The sequence below is a fragment of the Elephas maximus genome, chromosome 18 (genome assembly GCF_024166365.1).
Source record: "Elephas maximus indicus isolate mEleMax1 chromosome 18, mEleMax1 primary haplotype, whole genome shotgun sequence".
NCBI lineage: Eukaryota > Metazoa > Chordata > Mammalia > Proboscidea > Elephantidae > Elephas > Elephas maximus.
In genome coordinates, this window is record NC_064836.1 from 14,558,448 (window position 1) to 14,582,440 (window position 23,993).

The 23,993-nt window shown below is 42.4% G+C and overlaps 2 protein-coding genes across 4 annotated transcripts in view; both read right to left on the reverse strand.

Moving 5' to 3' along the window:
* Positions 1-3,732: 3,732 nt before the first annotated feature.
* TMEM81 (transmembrane protein 81) lies at positions 3,733-7,697 on the reverse strand. The gene is made up of 2 exons (XM_049857954.1): positions 4,053-7,697; positions 3,733-3,930 (listed from the first exon to the last, which is right to left on the reverse strand). The coding sequence occupies exon 1, from the start codon at positions 4,952-4,954 to the stop codon at positions 4,124-4,126; it is 831 nt and encodes a 276-aa protein (XP_049713911.1). The 5' UTR covers positions 4,955-7,697; the 3' UTR covers positions 3,733-3,930; positions 4,053-4,123.
* Positions 7,698-7,801: 104 nt separating this feature from the next.
* RBBP5 (RB binding protein 5, histone lysine methyltransferase complex subunit) overlaps positions 7,802-23,993 on the reverse strand; it is a 46,273-nt gene continuing 30,081 nt past the window's right edge. Inside the window, exons 8-14 of one of the 3 annotated variants that reach the window (XM_049857953.1) lie at positions 23,773-23,926; positions 23,605-23,676; positions 22,874-22,991; positions 21,186-21,255; positions 20,534-20,763; positions 14,696-14,773; positions 7,802-8,648 (exon numbers count right to left, since the gene is read on the reverse strand). In XM_049857953.1, coding sequence (XP_049713910.1) covers positions 8,620-8,648; positions 14,696-14,773; positions 20,534-20,763; positions 21,186-21,255; positions 22,874-22,991; positions 23,605-23,676; positions 23,773-23,926 — 751 coding nt within the window. In that variant the 3' untranslated portion in view covers positions 7,802-8,619. The other 2 variants (XM_049857952.1, XM_049857951.1) reach the window with 2 other exon arrangements.

Consider the following 23,993-nt stretch of genomic DNA (forward strand, 5'->3'; position numbering starts at 1 on the left):
CCACCCCCCCTAGACCTGCACGGCTCAGAGCTGCTCACAGCGGGGCTGTGCTAGGGACTCCACTATTGCTGACGTGGAACCATGCCCCTGGCCTACTGTCTCTCCTGTACTTCTTGTAATGTAGTTATTTATTGACTGTGGTAGCAGGCAGTTCTTAAATAAAGTTGGATTCTCAACTTGTTGAGGCAGCTGGAACCAGCTGTGGGTGTTTTTATCCCCAGGCTAATGCACACCTCTTTTGTCCTGTCCTCTAGCCCTACAGGTTTTTATCCCACATCTCACTCCTCACACGGTCAACTCTAAGGAAGTTACAAAATACAGTCCACATTGCTTCATTCATTCCTGAGCAAAAGAAAAATTAAGCTCAGACATTTTAAGGCAGGCAAGAGTTGGTTTTTCTAAACAGGGCTGCCTTTCCCTAACACAATGGCAGTAACCTGTGTGTGCAGTAGTACTGCTTCAGGCTTCCCTGATTTCCAGGACATCTGAGGTGTTGACTCAATGGTCCCAAAGGCAAGTTTTCTCCCTGTAGTAAAGTGGCCCCTAACTGTAAGAACTTGACTGCTGCCTTTGCCCAAACCGGCCAAAAGGGTTTGAATCGCTGAAGTCACATTTCCCAGCCACGACATTCTCTCAGACATTCAACAAGCATTTATCAGATTTCCATTTACGTATGTGACATGTTCAACTTGTCCAGTGCAACGTGGGCAGGACGCCATGCCGGGAAGAGGCCTTTGGTGGAGATGAAGGTGAGCAGAGGCCCCACTACTCGGTGCTTGGCCATCTGCCCAGGACCCATGCAGCATGAGAAGCCCAGGCTGACAGCGAGCCCACAGAAGGGACCAGTAGAGACACTGGCAGATACTGCAATTGGGTCAGCTCCGCTCTGCGCCCAAAAGGGCTGCTGAGGCACTGGCCACCCTAGAGCCCACATCTTAGGACATTCATCATCCCCTCGACCCTCCAGAGGCAGATTACATGTACAGAACTCAATGAATGGAACTGGGTTTTGGTCTTCACTAACACATCTGATTCCCACTCATAGGGAGGTCCTTTGTTCTCCTCCCTACTCAACCCCTCCGTATGCTTAGAGTCAAAATTCAAGTGCCCAGTGAACAGAGGGCTATAAACCTAGAGCTGTTTAAAAGTCCAGCCCATGCTTGACCACTGGCTTGCAACAGAATGCTAGAGATGTTATTTAGCTCTTCTTGGGCCTCAGTCTCTCCATCCCTAAAATGGGAAACAGTACCCCCTCAGCCCTCCTCCCTCCTCAGCAGTGTAATATTGAGTTCATTAAGTACAGAGAGAGATGCTATAATTCTACCGTCTTCTTCAAAATACAGCAAGCTATTTCCTAATTGCTTTGGCACATTGTCCTACTGGATTAAGACCAGAACTGAGGTCTGAAGTCCATCCTTTCAGAGACAGACAGTACGTGGGACAGGGCATGTGGAAAATTTAAGATCTTCTTAAACTATGAGCAACAGTAAGGTAGACTCCCTATGCGTGGGCCTAGGTCAGTGGTTCTCAATCTTGGCTATCTATCAGAATCACCTATAAAACTTCTAAAAACGAAGACGCTTAGAACTCATGACTTCAGATCTCAGTTCTAGTCCTGGTCTCCTATCCCCTATGTGATGGCACAAGCTGTCTGACCCTTCATAGATCTCATCTTTGGTTGTAAGGATCAAATGAGGTCCTTTGGGGTATAGTGCTTTGTAAACTGAAGTGCTGGACATGAGTTAGGGAACGTTATTACTGAACCATCTCAGTCCAGTGAGACTTTGAGCATTTCGTTCTTTCTAGTACAAGATGTCCCAGGTCCACATTTGGACTTTCCTTACCCCAAACCTGAATCTGCTCTTCCTCCAGGAGACCACATTTGCTCAAAGTCAAATGGGGCTGCATGAAAAGGACAAAAGGGGCTCCTCCTGGCCAAAACTTAGGACAATTTGAGCACCAAAAAAATGACATCAGTAATGGATTATATGATTCACTGAATAAAAAAGAGAATGCATTGACACCCCAGAAATAACAAGAGGGTAAAAAGGGTAAGCTCTTCTTTACAGAAAAATGCAGACTAATCGAAGGAACAGAAGGAATGATGGACTTAGAAGATTCACCATTTTGCAACACCCAACATAAGGGAGGGATCACCAATGGAAACCAAAACCTTGGTGGGAATGCTTGTCGGGGAGCCAGATAATCAACCTCCCAAGTATCATTGCCCAGATTATTAATTACAAAGGGAAAAAAATACGCCTTAGAAGAGAGCTGACCGTCACTACCATAAGCAAATGAACAATCTATCATCACCAACAGTGGATCAGCCTGACATTATGTACCTGCTGATGTAGCATCGTAGGTACTATCATCTATGTAGGGCTCCTGTCAAAATGTCTAAGCTGAATCCACTAGTGAGGAAATGACAAATCCAGATTGTAGAACAACAGACAAATGGCCTAGCTAGAGTCTTCAATAAAATCAATGTCATGAAAAACCAAATGCAAAGGACCTGTAATAAAATAGGAGACTAAAGAGAAATAACCAAATGTAACATGTGAACCTTCATTTGATCCTGGATCAAAAAATAACATACAATAAAAAAAAGCTGTAAGGTTTTAGAAACTGGGGAAATCTGAGCGTAGACTACACATCAGATCAGGGAGTTACTGCTCATTTTCTTAGGTGTGATATGACATGGTGGTTACACAGGAGAATGTCCTTATTAGGAGATGCATGCATGAGTTAGGGGTGAAGGGATACAATGCCTAACTTCCAGTTGGTTCCGCAAAATCTACAGGTATTTAGGAAGAAAGATAAATGTGGCAAAAATGTGAACTACTGGTGAGTCTCGGTCAAGGGTCAATAGATGTCATCAAATATTTCTTCCAACTTTCCTATGGGTTTGAATTTTAACTAAAAAAAGTAGAGAAACTAATACAGATTCTTTGGCCATACTTTAAACTGAACTAACATCTTCAGAGTTGGGGCTCAGGAATCTTAATTTTTCAAAAGCTCATCCAGGCAATTCTAACGTACAGCTAGAGAAAGAACCACCGTCTGAGTCTCTGGTTTCTGCTATCTCCTTCTGCGAACTAGAGACAAGTGATGAGAAGAAATGCTATAATTTTCTCAGTAAAATTAGCTCAGCTGGTGGTCGGGCCTGTTCACCAATGGTTCCACAAGCCAGTTATCTCAGAGTCTGAATGGCCCTTAGGTCTTAAGATTGGATTTCCTACGGAGGGATGTGGGTACTACTCCTCCCTTAGGGGGCCCTGGCTGCCAGAAGAAACCAATCCACTTGAACTTTCCCAGGAACGCAAGCTTCAGGACACTGAGAAAGCTGAAGGGAGAGAACTAGGAGCAAGCCAAGGAGCTGTGTGAATCATCAGGAGACACCTACCAGACAAGAATCCAGTGTTTTGCCAGGAAATTCAATTTAACTCTGAACAGAGAGGGTTCACCTGGGGCAGGGCCTGTAATTTATTAACACTGAGTGACTGCATGTCTATTACATACCCTAGTCTATTACATACATAATGGCATTATAACAACCTCAGCTCTACCACACAAGGGTATGTGGCCCCCTACAAAGCAGATAATTTGTTCAATGTTTATTCTAAGAAACTTGAGGGAAATGACAGCCAGACCAATCATGGGAAAATTTAAACAGACACAAGGAATTTTTAACTAAAGAGCAGAAAAGAAAAGGTTAGGTCATCATACAGCTACTGTGAATCAAGTATTTTTATTGACGAGGAAAAAAAATGTTTTCACTAGAAAAGCTATTAATACATCCTTCTACGTGAACATATTGTGGAGATGGCGAGGCCGACAAGTTGTAAAAGGTGGAAAATGAATGCCAGCTTGGAAGACAGAACTCCTTCCAGGAACAGGTGAGATGCCTGCCGTCAGTTTCCTAGGCACCTAGGGAGCAGGGGAGATCAGGAAGAGATCCATCTGGTACACAAATATATTAGAGATTACTGCCCGCAGCTACCATGATGTTACCCCTCTCCACGTCCCGCCCCCCAGACCCCCCCACATACACTCTTTTAACAGCGGGACTCCTCCCTCACGGCCCATCCACAATCTGGCAGCCAGAACGCTCTCTAGAATGCTAGCTCGGCTTCCTGAACAGCCAGTCCTTCAGACGCAAAGCGTTTCCGCTGTGAAGGCTGTTGATGCTGTAGAGCACCCTCAGGCCCCTGCAGAGCGCTAAGCTCAGCAGCGCACCACCGGCCACACCACTGGCGACGCCTACTCTCAAGGCAGATGCCACATCCTTTTTCCACGTTGGATGGGGAGGCCTGGAATGGTTGTCCAGATTCACTTCCAGGCCCTCATCTACTAACTTCTGATCCTCAGTCAGGGACTGATCGAAATTCAGGTTTACCAAGTGGGGAGGGAGGACCCTCAGCCCGTAATAGAGCCTTTTGACAAGTTTCAAGTTTTTTAGCAGCTGCACGTCACACCGGTAGGTCCCAGAGTCAAACTCCCAAGCAGGTTCAAACTTCACAAAGTGGGAATTGGCTCGGAAGGGTTTGAAGAGCTCATCGTCAGTTGAGATGATACCTCGAGCAAGCCTCCAGGTAAAGCGGAAAGCTTCCTGCCCAACATCCAGGAGGTCTGAACTCAGACAACTCAGCTCAAACTCCTTCCCCATGGGAACGGTGAAATGGAGCATCCCACAGATCCAGCTCATCAGACATTCCAAGCGCTGAAACTTACACTTCCTTCTCACTCCATCAGGGCCCACGTCACAGACGGTCTCCTCCTTATAGCCAAGGCCACAGGTGACAGTACAGGTGGTGGCATTGACAACGACTTTCCCTACAGCTTCTTGCAGCTTCTTGGGGATGGCCAGTGTTTTAGGTAAAGTCACCACAAAAGGCATATAGAAGGCCAACAACAGGCTCACAAGGATGATACCAGTGGCCAAACACTTCATGTCTCAGTAGGAATTTCACCTCAGCCAACACCCCAAGGTATTCCAGTTGAATCTTCTTCAATATTATAACTTAACTTCTTCAACATGAGATATCCTTCAAAGTCAAAAAGTATGATGCATGCATTGTCAAACAGTATACTGTAATAAACAAAAATCCAGTCCTTTTTAACAGGTTAAGTCGTAAGACAGGAAAAAAAAAATCACAATGTTGTTGTTTTATTGTCTATGCTTCTTAATCACTACCTCGCCAGTCTTCCTCCTTTTCACATCCTTTAGCAAATTTAAATCCACCTCTTAGGAAGACAAAGATGAAGACTTCAGAAGCTAAAATGAACTTCCAAATTACCTCAAATGCACAGTAAAGCTATACTGTTCTTGACCGCTTCCCCTCCCCTCTAAACTGTGGGATCTAAATTAAGGGTTTCAAAAGTTCAGTTAAATCTGACCAAACGAGAAATCAAATATTGAAGTCTAAAAAAGAGGATTAATTTGAATTAAGTTATTAACAACTTTAAAAGCTCCTAAACCTTCTGTAGTAAGGATTAAGAGCACTGTACCGGGAGGCAAGTACCTGATCCTCCCGCATTTCTATTTCCTCCTCTGTAAATTAAGACTTCCTTGCCTACTGCAGGAAGGTCACTTTGAGCATCAAATGATACACTGTACATGAAAATATTGTGTAAAGTGTGAAACACTGTCACGTGTAAGGAATTTTAAACAGAAATAAAAATTCATGAAGGGCCAAGATGCCCTTTTAGAATTAGAATGTGTTATCAGCAAAATAAATGTTATATATATGTAGCTCCTCTCCCCCTTTTAGGTACTCTTCCTTCTCACGGGTGCTGAAGATATTTTCTGGGTGAGAGGACACCTAATTCTCTCTGACTCTATACCTACTCCCTTTACTCCATAGAACAGAGGATCTCATTGTTTGCTTGGGTCAGGTTGCTAAGAGACAGCTATGATGTCAAAGAAGGATTCTCAGTCACTTAGAAAAGATTAAGTAGACACTCGGATTTGAAGATGATTAAAATCAAGGACTTAAATAGACTTTAGGAAACGTTCTTTAGGAGACAATGAATATTCAATGGATTTTAAAACAATTTAATCGAGAAAAAAAAAAGGCTAATAAGGAAGAATTTAACTGTGTACTAGGTTCTGACACCCTGGTGGTGAGGAGGTTAAGAAGTCGGCTGCTAATCAAAAGGTTGGCAGTTCAAATCCACCAGGCGCTCCTTGGAAGCCCCGTGGGGCAGCTCTACTCTGTCCTATAGGGTCACTATGAGTCGGAATCAACTTAACACAGGTTTTTTTTTTTTTTTTTTTGGTCTTAGGTTGTGAAAAAGGTCCGTAGAAGGCAGGAGCCTCCTCCCATTCGTTTCTGTAACCATCCGAGTGCCCAGCAGTGTGGCTGCTACAAAGCAAGTCACACAAATGCCTACTGAGTAAAAAACTGGAAGAGACACTGTGGAACCTCTTTCTAGATGATCTCTTTGGTTAACACCAACTTTCTGCTTAAATCTTTATTTATAATCTTGTCTAGAAGCAGAAATCTGGACTATTTGACACCACCTTCTAGGCCTTCCAGTTCTGTATTTCTACCCAGAGTAGAGATCTAGCGTCCTCTCGACACAGAAAGCTGCATTTTCCACAGTACAAGGCAAAGCAGAGTTGGATGTTTAGAAGTGATCGGTGCTTACAAACAAACATCTACATCTGTTCTTTAATAAACATCCAATTTTATTTACAAAGCATTAAAGCTTCAGCAAGAAATACCCAAGTCTAAGTCTCATCTTGTACAAAACTACCAAACATTAAAAAACCCAACGGGAGCTGGGGGAACTGGGGAAGAAGATATACATACATTGTACAACTCGAGAAATTCAAACAGAAATGGACAGAAAGCTTCAGGAGCTGAACAAAAAAACCCAAAGCATAAATAATTATTAGGAGCTGCTGTCAGAGACAGTCTGACAAGGCTTCAGCTGCTTTTCTCAGTAGCCAGTTCAGGAGGTGGACAGAGCATAAAATCCAAATGCACAGGAAGAGGAAACCAAGGTACTTCGTGCACAGAAACAAGACAGAAACCCTCGGTATCACAGTTTGCACACGATTGCAGCATCAGTGTAGAGAGAAATGGAATGGGTATAATGTACGCAAGACAAACACCCATCTAGTGAGCCACCTACCAATCTCTACTACTGGTACAGCTCACATCAAATTTATAGGATGGACACTGGAGGAAAAATGGCCTTTAAAAATACAGATGTTTTGCAGCTGACTGAGAGAGAGCTCTCTCCTTCAACCACTAAGGAAACTGGCTCTGAAAGACGGAATAGGACCGACTGATGTGTTCCACCTTGATTTCTACCTAAAATCCCAAAGCCAATCAACTTGTTCAGCTGCTTACAGGAGCACTTGCCAGCTGATGTGGATTTCACAATATGCATGGTGTTTAAACTCTCCTTTGAAAATACTAAAAGGACCACCAGGGTAACCAACTCTCGGTCAGCTAAAAAAAGCTCCACTCAGAGAGGCTAGCAGGCCCTTTCACACCCAGTTTCTTCACTCTGGATTTTCAGAGAACTTCAACCATCTAAGGTACATGTCCATCCAATCTGCTACCTTTCATATAAAGAGCAGTAAAAGCGAAAAAAAAAAAAAAAAAAAAGAGAGAGAGCTAAGCAACCTTTCACAGAAAGGAAGTGACTGAAAACATGTAGTAAGAAACTGGGAGCATGGATACAGGAAGGAAAGGTTGATAAAAAAAAATTTACCTTCATCTTTGATTTGAATTATGTTGTTGCTGCTTTGATTTGGGACAGTTTTACTTTAGTCCTTGCGTAGATTCCCCCACCCCAGTTAAAAAAAAAAAAAGCTTATTTTGAGACACCTTGGTTTGTTTCTATCTCTGCAAGCCAGCATACATAGTGCAATATAAACTACTGATGATTCTTTGCTGGAGACAGATGAAACTAGTTATCTTCAAAACCCATGATCAATGCAAACAAACCAGTGCTAGAGGGAAACACAGAATGAAAGGAAAACAAGAAAAAAATCCAGCTTCTTGAGCAAAATGCGGCATGGCAGGAAGAGGGGCCGTCTTATCTTTCCTCTCTTTCTGAAAGCTTTGAAGCACTTTCTTCTGCTGTGTATCCTCTGCACACAGTACAGAAACATAGGCGTATATGGTGGGAGTGCAAAGTTAAAAACGGAAGAAAGAAAATATCCAACGCAAGTTTCTCTAGGACACTGGCAGTAAAACAAGTCACTCCAGGACACGCACTGAGGAGAGACGGCAAACGAAGACAGGAAATAACAGGTCTCAATGATGCTAGGTTAGATGCGTAAAAACCATAGTTATCTTTTCTCCAGCAACATAACTAAACATTAAGTTTCAATGAGTCAAAGCTCCTCTGTGGTATGTTCACAAATCCTCATTCCTGAGAGCCTATTTGGACTTATGCTTGAAAGGGAAGGGAAGGGGCGTATACTCTTCTTCCATAATTCACTTCTTCATTCAAACATAAAATTCACTCCTTCCACCTCCTGGGCGGGAGGCAGAGGCCTTTGTTTTAAATTAAAGTCAATCTCAAATGATTGACCACAGTGTCCAGAGGCCACATGATGGCAAAGTGGGGAAGAACGAAGAACTTCACAGGTCTTCACAACAGTTCTGAGATTGCTCCCCCTGCTAAAGAGATTAGACACAAAAAGATTTTTTTTAGCATTACTTAGATTAGTTACATACAAGAACAAAAATGCTTGATGGATGCCGGGTGATACGTTACAGGCATACAGGGGCTAAAAATTTCTCCCTTTATGAAAAGTAATAACCAACTCCAACTCCCTATTACCCTTTACTAAAACTACAAATAATCCCAGCCTCAACCCCTCACCCCAATACTTTTCTCAGTACTGTCCCAAAGGGGGGAAAAAATGATCAGAGTTCTACACATTCTCTAAGCTGCTGACCATTGTCTTAGGTGTTAACAAATAACGTTTAACACATCACAAAGCGCAGTAAGCAGTGGGAAGGAAATTCTAGGGTACCGCGCCTCTCAAACTCTCACATCCGACACTCAGTTGCTAAAGGATTAACAGTGAGCTACAGGCCCTTTCCCAAGCACCTCTGTTCCTGAAGTGATATTCTCTCACCACCTCAGAATTCCAAATATGGTGCAATGTTCATGAGAGACACTAACCACATCTCTGTGCACCAACAACCGATCGACTAGTAAAATCGAATGAACACTTCCCTGATTATTCCATAGAAGCTGTCCAACCTCTGAGGGGACATCCTTAAATGGGCTGCTGTGAAATATTAACTAGGAAGTGTAAAAAGAGAACAAGGTGAAGAAAATCTTCCCAGATGCCATTTGGAACAGTAAAACGGTTAAAAATTAATTTGCCCAAGCTATGAAAGAAAGTAACCATTTACAATACTTTTTTTAATAGTAAAATTTTTAAAGTAAAGCTCAGGTTTTACTGGTTTTTAAAGTAAAGCTCAAGCACAGCTGACAGCTGGCAACGAAAGCATTCACATCTTCCTGACAGCAGACTGACATTATAATGAAGTCAAACTCTCCGCTGAGTACTACACTGTTAAAAATCAAACTTTCTATTGTTCAGCAAGATAAAAGCTTAGCACATGTTTTACAACTGGCTGTCAACATAAAACATAATCATTAACCTCTTTTTAAAAAATCCTGAGGTAGAGGAATCTGTTCCACAGGGCTCAATACGCACCTTCACCACTCTAAGGCTAGCTTTGCTGGCTGTTCCCAGGGGTACCCTGGTCATTTAGTGTTAACAGTTTTTAAATGGACACAACACTGACACTGTAAGCTGAAGCCACGACGGGAGAAACTGACGTGATCGCAGGTCAAGAGTAATAGGCACTCAAGATGACTAATGAGCTCCCTGAGATACCTGGCTGGCTACCTGAAATCAGTTCATGTTTATGTATCATCCTCATTCTTGTCCTGGTGAGGCATCAGCAATAAACCAAAGCCAGAGCAAGCAATACTCAAAGCAAGATACACAGAAATAGAAGACCTCCAGGCAATCTAAAAATCGGAAGCAGCAACTGCTCCAAGGACATATACTATTTACAGTATTTCACTACAACATAAAGGAAATCTCCAGTAATTTAAAATTAAGAAAAATTCAGTTCATGATGAACACTCATTGGAGTACCTCCCAACAGCAGTCTGAGCCAGGGCGGCCTGAGAGAACCCTGGATCATGACTTTCAAGCATTGCCTTAGTCAGTTAATAAGATCACATGAAATGAGGAAAAATATTTAACTAATCATCTAATTTTAGGGGGAATTCATAATCAATCTTAGAGACTGTTCATCACATAAAAGGTAGAAAGTAACATGATGCAGCCCCGTGGAACAGCCTGGCAGTCCCTCAGGAAGTGACCAGGGAGTGGCTCAGAGCCCTGGGGCGGAGTGGGCAGCGGGCTGACACCAGGAAGGCAGTGGTGCAGCGTGGCCGACGGCAGGGAGATCCTCAGTGCCAGTCTGCCTCTGGAAGCCATGCCTCTGCTGGCTGTAACCTATGCCCAGGAGAGGCCCTCAGCTGACCCAGGAGCACACCAGCCCCTTCATGCCTTTAGGCTATGTCTGTGACAGACCACACCTTTGTCACACTTGCTGTTAACGAAGTTTATTGCCTGTGAGCTCCGGTTCTGGGCGAATCCTTGAGAAAACAAGGGCAGTGAAGCAAGCGGTGATTCTGCTTATATCTCAAGTCTCTGGTCTGCTGAGGGCTGTGTTCTGGAAAGTATCTGAGGGGGGTAATTGAGGGGAATTTGATAGATGGTGCTGAACATGCCAACGTGGCCTTTCCGAAAAGTCCCAATCTCAGGGTCACCCTCGCCAAGCTTCACTGATGGGTCCTCACTCATCACAGCAAGTGTATCTTCATGGACGCAGGCACTGTGGTGCCACCCAGTACTGACAAGCTGTTATTGGGAAAGATTTTCTGTAGCTCCAGATTCCAGATGGCGAGATGACTGCTACAGTGGTGTTTCTGTCTTCCAGCCTTCCCTTGAAATGCAGAACCTCCTGTTGCAACATGCAACAAACTATGACAGCTTTGTTGGGGCTAATCAAGCTTATTGCACAGTTTCTTCAGTAAGTGGTCAACTGCAGATATTAACAGTATTTGTCACTCATCTAACTTGAATAGCAACAGAGCCTACACGTCTGATCCTGCTTTCAAACAATTTGGCTCTAATGCAAAAGCAGTCCCTTTTGGGGAGTGGGGGTTACAAAACCTTGGATTTACAAATACAATCCTCAGATTGGATTGATTTTTTAAAAAAATGCCTCGGGCATTCTGGATTAGGTTTTACTTCTTAATATCTGGTGGGAAGTTTGCAATGGCTACATAGTGCCTTTTATTGGCAATCTCCAAGATATGGAGAATTAGGAGACCCAATACCACAGAGCTTGCCTCAGTGGCCTTGGGAGACCATATGCAAATCAGCAAGTGCCGGCCAGCCCTTGCCCGCTCAGGGCCCTCCAAGCCAACCATGATATTGGATGACGTCCCACCGTCACCCAAGGACTCTCACATGGGAGGTCTCATACGTTGCCCTGAAACTGAGGCTTCTGATGGAGTTATCTGTGATCCAGTTTCACCACTCTCCCCCAAATTTGTAGACTTGCAAAATTCAAACCACGCTGCAGCCAGTCATAAAGCCAAATCCAGCCCTTCAGAGAAAGTCTTAGAACCAAGACACGAACCCTTGTTAATGTTTATCAGTGACCCTGCTCCTCAGCACACTCTGGAGTGTGATCTGGCTGTTTCTGTTGTGGACATTCCCACTCAGGAAAAGGTCAAGGAATCAAAGCCAGCGAAGAAGGAAGAAAATGGGAAGAAAGACGGAGAGGTCATGTGGGGAAGGACACACGGCATGCAATCAGAAGACGCTGGTGAGCTGTCTGTGGTAATCTGTGCAGTTGTTTGGTCTGGGTGTTTCCAGAAAATGAATCGTCATCCTGGCCCTGCTACGTGAATATCTCCTCTAGTCCATTTAAGAGGTAACGCTGTTAAAATAGCTGCCTATGTTTAAGGCTGACCAACCTAAGTGTCTAACAAAAATAACGAGAAACCAAAACTCCAGTATGAAGCACCTGCTGTTCTGAGATTCAAGCTCTAGCCTTTAGTGAGAGGTCAGGACCTCATTTAGGCTTGTCAGCAAAGTGAGGAAAAGGAAACATCTAATGCCAAAACCAAGCCAAACCCACTGCTGTCAAGTCGATTCCAACACAGCAGCCCTACAGGACAGAGCAGAATTGCCCCATAGGGTTTCCATGGCTGTAATCTTTACGGAAACAGACTGCCACAGCTTTCTCCCGCAGAGTGGCCAGTGGGTTCGAACCACCAACCTTTCGGTTAGCAGCCAAGGACTTAACCACTGCACCACAAGGGCTCATAATGGTATCCTCTCGCTCATTTCACTGCAAACTTCCCTTCTGTCACTAAGCTAACAACACTAGTATATGTATTCAGTAAGGAGCCCTGCTGGTTCAGTGGTTAAGTGCTTGGCTGCTAACTGAAAGGTTGGAGGTTCAAACCCACAGCAGCTCCCGTGGGAGAATGACGTGGCAGTCTGCTTTCATAAAGATTACAGCCTTGGAAACCCTATGGGGCAGGTTCTACTCTGTCCTGTAGAGTCACTAGGAGCCAGAATCCACTCAACGGGAAGTATATGTATTCAGTGCTTTGAAAATTTTAGGGAATAAAAAGGCCCACATCTTTCAGGCCAAGTTAACATTTTGATTTTTTTTCTCATTTAGACATTTTTGAAGCATAGGTGAGAGACACAACTACTGCTGTGGTCTCAGCTGTAAAACCTAAGAGTACTTCATACAGCCTTCACAGAAACCCAATGTGGGAAACACCAGAGAGATTAAGTCACTGTTAGCAGCCACATCTACTATGATTAGCAGTTAAAATCATTGTATAATAGAGAGGAAAATGCGATTCTTAACAAACTTTAAAAGATTTCATTATTGTATAATTACTATTGAAAAGCAAATAATTATTAGACACAGGTTTTGAAGAAACTGTGTCCTAGAGTGTTTTAATTAATTGAATATGTTTGGTCACATTTTAAATCACCCTGAAGCATCTTAGTTCTTTGGGCCAGGGAAATCTATTTGAACTTCAAATTGTTTCTTCTGTAGTGGCATCAGCTTGTGCAAGAAGCAGGTTATGGAAGGATCATTTTTATTTACCTCTGGTTGATTATCGATCTGAAATCTTTGTTGGCAATGTACGTATGACTCTTCAGGACAATTTTTAAATATATACAGACATGGCCTTAGGTGGACTGAATGTGGAGGGGGTAACTGATTATCAGTGGTGTACGGTAAAGTCTTGTTGGAAAAAGGATGCTGGTCCTCAGTGGTACGGTGTTAGGCTACTGAAAACTCAAGTCTGAATCTAAGAAACCTGAGGCAGAATAATCAAAATGGTGACTAAGTGAGTCTATTTCAGCTTCTCTGTAGAAGAGAATTCACGTTCACGGACGATGATTAGCTGATTTAAGGTCTAAGTGAGACAAGGAATTCTGTTTTACATTCTATAGTGTATATTCACATTTGGAATAACCCATTTAAATTGAAATTTTAAAGTAGCAAAAACAAAAACAAGCAAACAATATTAAATACAATCACTGATATTTAATCAATCCTGCCTGAGCCTACTGACCTAGCCACAGAAAGTCAAGAGCATCATACCAACTAAAGCATGCTTATATATAAAACAAAATCAAAAACCTCCAAAGCCCAACAATGTCTGAATAGAAATGGACTCGAATTTGATCAATATTTTCCAAACAAGAGACCGTATAGCCTAGGTTCACAAGTATTTGACAGGAAACTGCAATTGTTCTTCATCCCCCAAAACACCCCTCAATCAAACAAAAGTAAGAAAGACTATTAAATTTCAAAAGGCTTAGGTGTTAAGATGTTACATAGACACTGTAAGTTTCTATCTTTTTAATAGTCTCCTCCTGTTTATAGATCCTGAAAAAAACACCTCATCTTCTTTAACATGATGGTACTATTAACAATTTAAATATTGCTTCTAGACTACCAGGAGAAAGCAAAACACCAACTTGGGATTGAGGGAGAAAAGCTGCCACAGTTAAACAGTCAGGGGCTGCATAAAGCAAGCTTTTATTTCTGGTTTTGTCTACTCTTTCATTTGAGGAGGGAGGAAAAAAAAAAAAAAAAAACTAGCAGCAAATACAGACCAAGAAATGAATTAAACCAGGAGTTCTTACCCTGTTTTAAGTCACGGGTTCTTACTGGAATCTGATGAAAACCATGGACATAGTCTCCAGAAAAAAAATCACACGATATTTTGTATATAATGTCAGGGGAATATAGATCCTTGAAACTTATTTACGGATGCAAGGGTAAGAGCCACTGAATTAAGCCAAATCTGGTTTAGCCTGCTCTTAGCAGCAGTTTCAAACTCAGAATATACGCCACTGGGAAAAGGAGGGGAGAAGAAGGGAGTGGTGCAGTGAAACGCAGTCAAGGGCTGGATAAAGCAAGGCCGCAAAGCAAGCCAGCCGGCGCGCCCAGCGTGTCCTTACCTGTCAGGGGCTGGCTGAGCTCCGCCTGCACTCTACCCTTCGCGGATCCTTCCAGAGGTAAACCTCTGTCCCCTTTGTAGAGTTTCGGTTTAAATGGAGAATCTTTCTCTTTACCTTTTGATCCTTTAGGTCGGCCTGCTTGCTTCTTCTTGGATTTGCCATCCCCCTTCACACCCAGTAGTGGATGGACTTCTGTAAAAGGACAGATAGACATGGAAAGGAATCCACACACCACCAGTGCCATCACCCCAATCAGGACACCTGCCATGTCACCTATCAACAGGCAAACAATGTTGCTCTAGTGTCCCAGGTTCCCTAATAGAAGGAGAAAAACACTAAGAGTGCCCATAAAATGAGAAATAGTTACCTGGCCAAAAGACACACATGGCCTGTATAGTTCACACCACACCCTATCAGCTCTCAACTGAAAAGGTGGCCGAGATACACACTGATACTATATCCAGTCAAGCCAAGGCAGGAATGCACACACACTGGCATGGGAATGGGCCCTGGAACTACAGAGACCAAAGTAAGCATCCTCACTTCCCCGCTTCCTATGAGACCTGGAGCAAGTTAGATAACGTCTCAAAGCCTAAATTTTCTCCTCTGTAAAGCAGGGATAGTAAAACTACCTGTAGGTTGATGTAAAAATCAGCCATTGTACATAAACTATAAAAAAGTGCCTCAATCAGAGTAGGAGACGAGGTACACAATCCATACAAAAAATCTTTTTTTTTTTTTTTACACAATCCATACCATCAGTGAAATGTGCAGCTGTGTAATTAATTGATCTGGTCTAAGAGTAAACACACACACACATCCCTACCCATCCCAGGAAGTGAAAGCAAAGGCTTCCATACTCAGAGTGGAAAAGTAAGCAGGAAGGAGGAAAAGACTGTCCACATCTGATCAGTGCTTTGCTACCTAATAAATACAGTCCAGGGAAAAAGAAAAGAAAAAGGAAAGTTATGTGAAATGAACTCTGAGCCAGGTATCAGAAGATTTAAAGTGTGTCTGCCATCTTAGGCAAGGTACTAAAGTGCAGAATTTCCCCATTTTAAAAGAAAAATACCTCACAGAAAAGCTAACTGAAAATGGATCAAGGACCTAAATGTTAAACCTAAAACCATAAAGTTCTTGAGAAAAAATACAGGGGCAAAACTATGGGACCTAGTTTTTCTCAATGACAGATTATCAAATACAACAACAAATCCATGTGCAACAGAAGACAAAGTAACTAGGACCTCATAAAAAGTAAATACTTATATTCATCAAAGGACTTTATCGAAAGAGTAAAAAAGGCAAACCTATAGACGGGGAAACAACCTTTGGGAACCATATATCCGATAAGGGTCTAATATGCAAAACATAGGAAAACTGCTACAACTTAACAACAAAAAGACAAATAACCCAATCAAAAATGGGCAAAGGACATAAGCAGACACTTCACCAAAGAAGATATCCAAGTGGCCAACTAATACATGAAGAAACGCTCTGTATCATTAGCCAGTAGACAGATGCAAATCAAAACGACAAAGAGATACCACCTCAGCCCTATGAGAACGGCAATTATCAAAAAAAGACCCAGAACGCAGCAAATATTGGTAAGGATGTGAGGTGACAAGAATCCTCATACATTGCTGGTGGGAATATAAAATGGTACAACCATTGTGGAAAACAGTATAGTTATTCCTCAAAAAAGTAAAAATTAAACTACCATATCATCCAGCAATTCCACTCCTAGGTTTATACCCTAGGGGCCTAAAAGTAGTAACATGAACAGATATATACCTATTTTATATACTACTCACAAAAGCATGGTGGAAACACCTAAGTGTCTATCAACGGATGAATGGATAAACAAAATGTGGTCCATACATACAACGGACTACTACTCGGCCATGAACAGAAATGAAGTTCTGATGCACGCTACGACATGGGTGAACCCTGAGAATACCGTGCTGAGTGAAATAAGTCAGTCACAAAAGGACGATACCATATGCCCTCATTTATATGAGACGACAAGAATAGGTAAATATATAGAGACCAACGTTATTAGTAGTTATCTAGGGTGGGGGGAAGGACGGAGAGAGGGAATCATTCCCTGAAAAGTAGTGAGTTTATATCTATGGTGCTGGGAAAACTGGCATCGATTAAGGGTACTGCTTACGCCACCTGACCAATGTAACTGGTATCACTACGCGGTACGCCAGAAAAAGGGCAAAAGGGCAAATGTTGTGTGACGTATAATTTTACAACAGCAGCAAACAAACAAAAAAAAGAGGACGCAGTTTCTATAACTACTTAGGTAGAAACAAACACTTCACGGGATTAGTTCTTTTGGTTCAAAGGCTTAGGGTCATGGATTCATGGGACTATCTAGCCAAGTGTCCTAACAGATTTCAGAGTTTCTGTTCTACCCCCCAGTTTGGTGAGTAGTACCTGGGTCTTAAATGCTTGCGATCCAAGATACAACAGTTGGTCTCTATTTGCCCGGAGCAGCAGAGGAAGGGGATCCAGGGATTGGAAAATGAACTGGACTGCAGGTCTCCCGTTACTGAAAGTTTTGATCAAGGACTCAATGGAGGAGCCCTGATCAAAGCGGGGGCGGGGGGGATGTGGAACAGAATTTCAAATTTCTTACAGAACCCAGACTTACTAGACCCATTGAAACTGGAGGAACCCCTGAATCTGTTGCCCTGAGAAAATTTCTGAACCTTAAGCCAAAACTATCCCGAGGACCATGATCTTGGGGCATACCTAGCTCAATTGGCATAACATAGTTTATAAAGAACATGTTCTACATTCTACTTTGGTGAGTAGCGTCTGGGGTCTTAAAAGCCTGTGAGCGGCCATCTAGGATACTCCACTGGTCTCACCCCTTCCGGAGTAAGGAAGAATGAAGAAAACTAAAGATACAAGGGAGAGATTTGTCCAAGGACTAATGGACCACATCTACCATGGCCTCCACCACACTGAGTCTGGTACAACTAGATGGTGCCTGGCTATCACCACTGACTGCTCTGACAAGAATCACAATAGAGGGTCTGGGACAGAACTGGAGAAAAATATAGAACAAAATTCTAACTCAAAAAGAAAGACCAGGCTTGCTGGCCTGACAGAGACTGGAGAAACCCTGGCCCCTGACACCCTTTCAGCTCAGTAATGAAGTCACTCCTGGGGTTCACTCTTCAGCCAACGATTAAACAGGCCCATGGAACAAAACAAGACTAAAGGGGTGCACCAGCCCTGGGACAGGAACTGGAAGGCAGGAGGGAACAGGAAAGCTGGTAATAGGAAACCCAGGGTTGAGAAGGTAGAGTGCTGACATATCATGGGGTGGTTAACCAATGTCATAAAACAATGTGCGTACTAACTGATGAGAAACTAGTTTGTTCTGTAAACCTTCATCTAAAGTACAAAAAAAAAAAAAACCTATCCCCTAAAGTCATCTTCAAACTAAATAACCAAAAAAACCAACCCCACTGCTGTTGAGTTGATTCTGACTCATAGCAACCCTATAGGACAGAGTAGAGCTGCACCACAGAGTTTCCAGAGGAGCTCCTGGTGGATTCAAACTGCCGACCTTTTTTTTTTTTTAATCATTTTTATTGAGCTTTAAGTGAACGTTTACAAATCAAGTCAGTCTGTCACATATAAGTTTATATACACCTTACTCCATACTCCCACTTACTCTCCCCCTAATGAGTCAGCCCTTCCAGTCTCTCCTTTCGTGACAATTTTGCCAGTTTCTAACCCTCTCTACCTTCCTATCTCCCCTCCAAACAGGAGATGCCAACACAGTCTCAAGTGTCCACCTGATACAAGTAGCTCACTCTTCATCAGCATCTCTCTCTAACCCATTGTCCAGTTCCTTCCATGTCTGATGAGTTGTCTTCGGGAATGGTTCCTGTCCTGGGCCAACAGAAGGTTTGGGGACCATGACCGCCAGGATTCCTCTAGTCTCAGTCAGACCATTAAGTCTAGTCTTTTTATGAGAATTTGGGGTCTGCATCCCACTGATCTCCTGCTCCCTCAGGCGTTCTCTGTTGTGCTCCCTGTCACGGCAGTCATCGGTTGTGGCCGGGCACCATCTAGTTCTTCTGGTCTCAGGATGATGTAGGTCTCTGGTTCATGTGGCCCTTTCTGTCTCTTGGGCTCATAGTTATCCTGTGACCTTCGTGTTCTTCATTCTCCTTTGATCCAGGTGGGTTGAGACCAATTGATACATCTTAGATGGCTGCTTGTTAGCATTTAAGACCCCAGGCGCCACATTTCAAAGTGGGATGTAGAATGTCAAACTGCCGACCTCTTGGTTAGCAGCCGTAGCACTTAACCACTATGCCACCAGGGTTTCCAACTAAACTACTGTTCAGCTAAATTAGTAAAAAATGTTCACCTTGAGCACTGCACTCTTTTGAAGAATTATCTATATCGGATCAAATCAACAACAGTAATAGATAAGTAGTTTATGGGGCAGTGAGTCTCCATCAATGGTGGGGATGGGCAGAGACAGTGAGAACGGTGACACAACATGAAGAATGTAACCAATGTCACTGACCTGTACACGTAGAAATTGTTGAATGGGTGTATCATGTGTGTGTACATTTTCACCAAAAATAAAATAAATATTAAAAAAAAAGAAAGCACAAATAGAAGGCTATGGACACAATTAAAGGGAATGCTGACAAACTGTGATAAATGTAATGTCAATGAACGATTTATCTGGAAATTGAAAAAAAAATTATTGGGAGATATACAATTTTGCAACAACAGTAGTAAGTAAAAAATGTGTGTTTGGTTACACAGATATATAGCTTTGCATAAACATGTACAGAAAGGCATATATGAATAACTGTAGGCATATGTATATGCATGTTTATGTGTGCTGCATATATTTGCAAGTATAAAGTAATGCACATGGGGGCACAGTTATGGATACTTCCTAGACACAACCAAACATCTCACAGAAGTGGTCTGCTGAGTTTGAGGGCTTAGGACCATAGTCTCATGGAGCAACTCAGTCAACTGGCACAACATAGTGCATAAAAACAATGACCTACATCCTACTTTGGTAAGTAGCGCCTGGGGTCTTAAAAGCTTGCAAGCAGCCATCTAAGATACAACTATTGGTCTCTACTTGTCTGAAACTAAAGAGAAACAAGGAAACCAAAGCCTGAAAGAAGAAAACTAGTCTTCTACCTCAAGGGCAATAATCTACACAAACAACAACATCACCTACCTCAAGACAAGAAAAACTAGATGGTGCGTGGCTAACACTACTGACCATTCTGCCAAGGGACTCAATAGATGGTCCCAGGTAGAATGGGAGAAAAATGTAGAACAAAACTCAAATTCCCCCCCCAAAAAGGCCAAACTCACTGCGCCGGTAGAGACTAAATAAACTTCTGAGATTATTGCCCTGAGATACTCTTTAAACTTGGAACTCAAACTACTCCCAGAGGTCCCCTTTCAGCCAAATGACAGATTGGCCCATATAGTAAATAATATCACCTGTGAGTACTGTGTTCCTTAAAATTATCATCTAGATGAAGCCAAATGGTTAACATCTACCCTAGACCAAAGATGAGAAGGTTAGGGGGAACAGGGAAGCTAGATTAATGGAAACAGAACAACCAAAATGGAAATGAGAACGCTAATATATTGTGAAGAATGTAACCTGTAACCAATGTCATTGAACAATACGTACAGAAACTGTTAAATGAGAACCTACTTTCCTTTGTAAACTTTCACCAAAAATACAGTAAAATATTTTTTAAAAAGAGAGAAATGAATGTAGATAAAATCACTACAAAGCTGTAAAGCACTATAAAAAAGACTAAAGGGAAAATTCTTTTAAAGGTAAAATCTCCCAAACAGGAAATTATCAGATCATGCTGGCCAGTAAAAGGTGGCATCTGTAAGACAACAGAGAGAAGATGTGGCTCTTACCATCATTTGGTACTCCTTGAAGTTCTATATTGGTTGTTTTGGGTTTCTTCTTAGGTGGCTGGGACCCATCTGCTGAAGACTGCCTCTTCTTCTCTGAACTAGCCCCTTCGTCCATCAGAGACGTTTGGACTGCATCCGGCGGGGGGCCGTAAGGATTTTCTTCCGGGTCTTCTACCTCAGGGGCAATGGGTAAATACAATAGAGCCTTTGAATCTTCCAGCTCTTCATCACTATTTGGAACAGGATCAGACAGGGATTGGAAAAAAGAGGAAATAGTTGCTTAAACCATGAACCCTTCCTTTAGGCCAGAATCACCTATATTAACCATAAGCAGCAGGTATGTGAATCTACAACTTTAAGAGAGGCAAGATGAGAAAATGGAAATGGGACAGCATGATTAATAAAATTAGTAGCAAAAATAAAATAAATGGTACAAATGGATTATTTCAGTTTCTTAAAATTCTCTATTGAGGGAGAAGAGAGCGCAAACTAAGAGAATAAAGACTAAATGTGTTTCTTGTAAAGTGAAGAAGTTATCTTTTGGCTAATAAGCAGACAGGGCTGAAGGCACAGCCAGGGGGAATTTAGTAGTCTAATGCCAGAAGCTGAAGACAGGGAGAGGCCTAGACCTCAGCCCTCAGTGCTGGCTCACCTGCTACAGAAGGCAGCGATAGGATCCACACTGGTGACATCCACTTCTTCATCCTCGGCAGCATCAGCCCCTGCAGGACACGAACACAGAAGAGAATTGAGAAGACGTGGAAAGCCTTTTTTTTTAACTTGCAGGTTAATGATTTTCAAACATCAAAATCCACGAGAAACAGAGGAGGAAAGTCAACCAGTCCATTTAATCGATCATTCAACAAACATCTGCTAAATTTCCACCATGTGGTAGGCACTCTGGACAGAGTGGTGAGACAGCAAGAGCTGGGGCTGGTTCGTCAGGAAAGCTTCATCATCTGACTGGGGAGACAGATGCAAATAGATGATTTCAATTTAATGCTTCAGTAAGGGTGTGTGCAATATGCTAAGGAGACAGAAGGGAGAACAATAAATTCTAGCTGTGGAATCTGGAAAACCTTTCAGAGAATATAATCCAAAAATACCAATAAAATCTCAAATATTCTGCATCCCTGGTGGTCCTAAAACACATCGAGTGTACAAGTTAGCTAATACCACAGAGTAAGGCTCAGCACTTCCACAGTGGAGAGAACTCACTACCTGCGATCATGATCCCAGCACGTGCAGCAGCCCAGCAGTCAGCGGTCTGCGCGTTGCACTGCTCACTGACGGCACTAACTGGGCACTCAGCAGTCACACACACAAACCTCTACTAGGTGTAATGCCCTGCATAAGTTGCCATGGAGATAAAAAGTCCAATCTTGATGAAGCCCTGAAACTATTACCCTGAGATAATCTTTAAACCTTAAAACAAAAATATCCCCTGAAGTCTTCTTAGCTTAGTTTAGCTTAACTAGTAAAAAATGTCTGCCTTGAGCATTACACTTTAAGATCTATATGGGATCGAATTAATAATAGCAACTTGAAAGATCAGACAGGAACCTTAGGGAACAGTGAATATAAATTAACGGAGAAGGAACAACTCAGAAAAGGAGGGTGAGAATGGCTGCATAACTCGAAGAATGTAGTCAATGCCACTGAATTGTACATGCAGAAACCTCTGAAGTGGTGTATCTCAACAACAAAATATATAAAATTTTTAAAATGGTGAGAAAAAATCAAATCTTTATTCTCAAGGAGCTTCTCACCTAGTTCAGAAGACAAGAGAGAAAAATCACAACGATCCTCGCCATCACACAGAGAATGCCACCTGCACACTTCAGAGTCCAGCAGCTAGGGACTCCTCTAAGCACTTTACCGGAATTATCTCATTTATCTCCACAACGCTAACAGCTAAGTACTATTACTACCTCTATATTATAGATGAGGAAATTCAGGAGTAAGTACTCTGCCCAAGGCAGTCTGACTTCAGTCCCTGCTCTTCCCCTCACCTGACTCACAAAGGAGGGACTGGTGCTGAAACTGCCCACGTAAAAAAAATAAAAGCCTCCCTAATCACCCGCAGCTAAACAGGAAATTACAATGTACAAAGTTCAGAGAGCTGCTTGAGCCCTAATAATGCCCAGGTAAGCCCCTGGTTAATACCTTACAAATTAAGGCTCTCAAAACACTATCAAAACTTATTAGTAAGCTTCAAGGAAAATAAAAGGCATCTTAGACTAAGTGTTGAAATATATTTGCCACACGAATTCAGAGAGGGTATTATGCAAAACAATCAGTCTTCCTTTAGTAATACCATCTGCGACTGAGAAATATTACCTGTCTGCTCAGGCTCACTCTTATCTTCATCTTCAATATCAAACTCTGATTCCCTCTCCTCATATTCCACGTTCTCGTCCAATTCCTTGAAATCTGGTGCAAATGCACTCCAATTTTCCTATGCCACAAACAAAATATACTGTGTAACATAGTGAGAAAGCAAGCTAATCTGTAATCTGGACATTAATGACATAAATGAAAATTTGAACATGAAAGAGACGCAATTCTGAAATCAAATTTGGCAGATAGGAATAAAATTAAGATACATTTTACTATTTTAAGACATTTCCTATCTTAACCATTCCATGTTACTGACTGCAGCTCTGACATAAACGGAAAACCTGGTAGCGCAGTGGTTAAGAGTTCAGCTGCTAACCAAAAGGTTGCCAGTTTGAATCCACCAGGTGCTCCATGGAAACTCTATGGGGCAGTTCTACTCTGTCCTATAGGGTCACTATGAGTCGGAATCGACCGGACAGCAATGTTTCTGGTTTTTTTTCCTGACATAAATAAATGCTTTCTCCAGTCTTTTTAAAGATGTGATTTTGAGGTAAAATGTAATCAGAGTACTTATAAGAAAATTTAACATTTAGCTCAGTTAGTTCTGTTTTACATCTTGATTTTACTTAACTGAGCTAAATAAATGAAAAGCAAAGGAAAACTACGTCTATGACAGGTAACAGAAAAATTTAACAGCAATTTCAAAGCAATTAAACCAAAAAAATACTCACTACTTGATTTTGTGCCCAGATAGACACCACTCCACTAGAAATGGATGCTATGATGGGTCGAACAGGATGCCACTAAATTATAATGAAGGAAAGAAAAACAGGTTCTAAGACAGATTCAAGGTTTTCTGGATTATACACCTAACAAAAACCACCTCCCATTGTACTCACAGCCACATCCAGGAGGAGCTCTCCCCTGGTCCCATGGAGAATCTTCACCAGGTTGCCAATACTCTTCTCCCAGATGTACAGGGCGTGCTGCCGGGCTGACCCCGCCACTATGTACTCCCCATCCCCGGAGAAACAGCACTTCTTCCACGGGGTCCTAAGGGACAAAGGAAGCACCCACGGAGAATGGGAACTCAAGTCCAGGTTATGAATCATCACATATT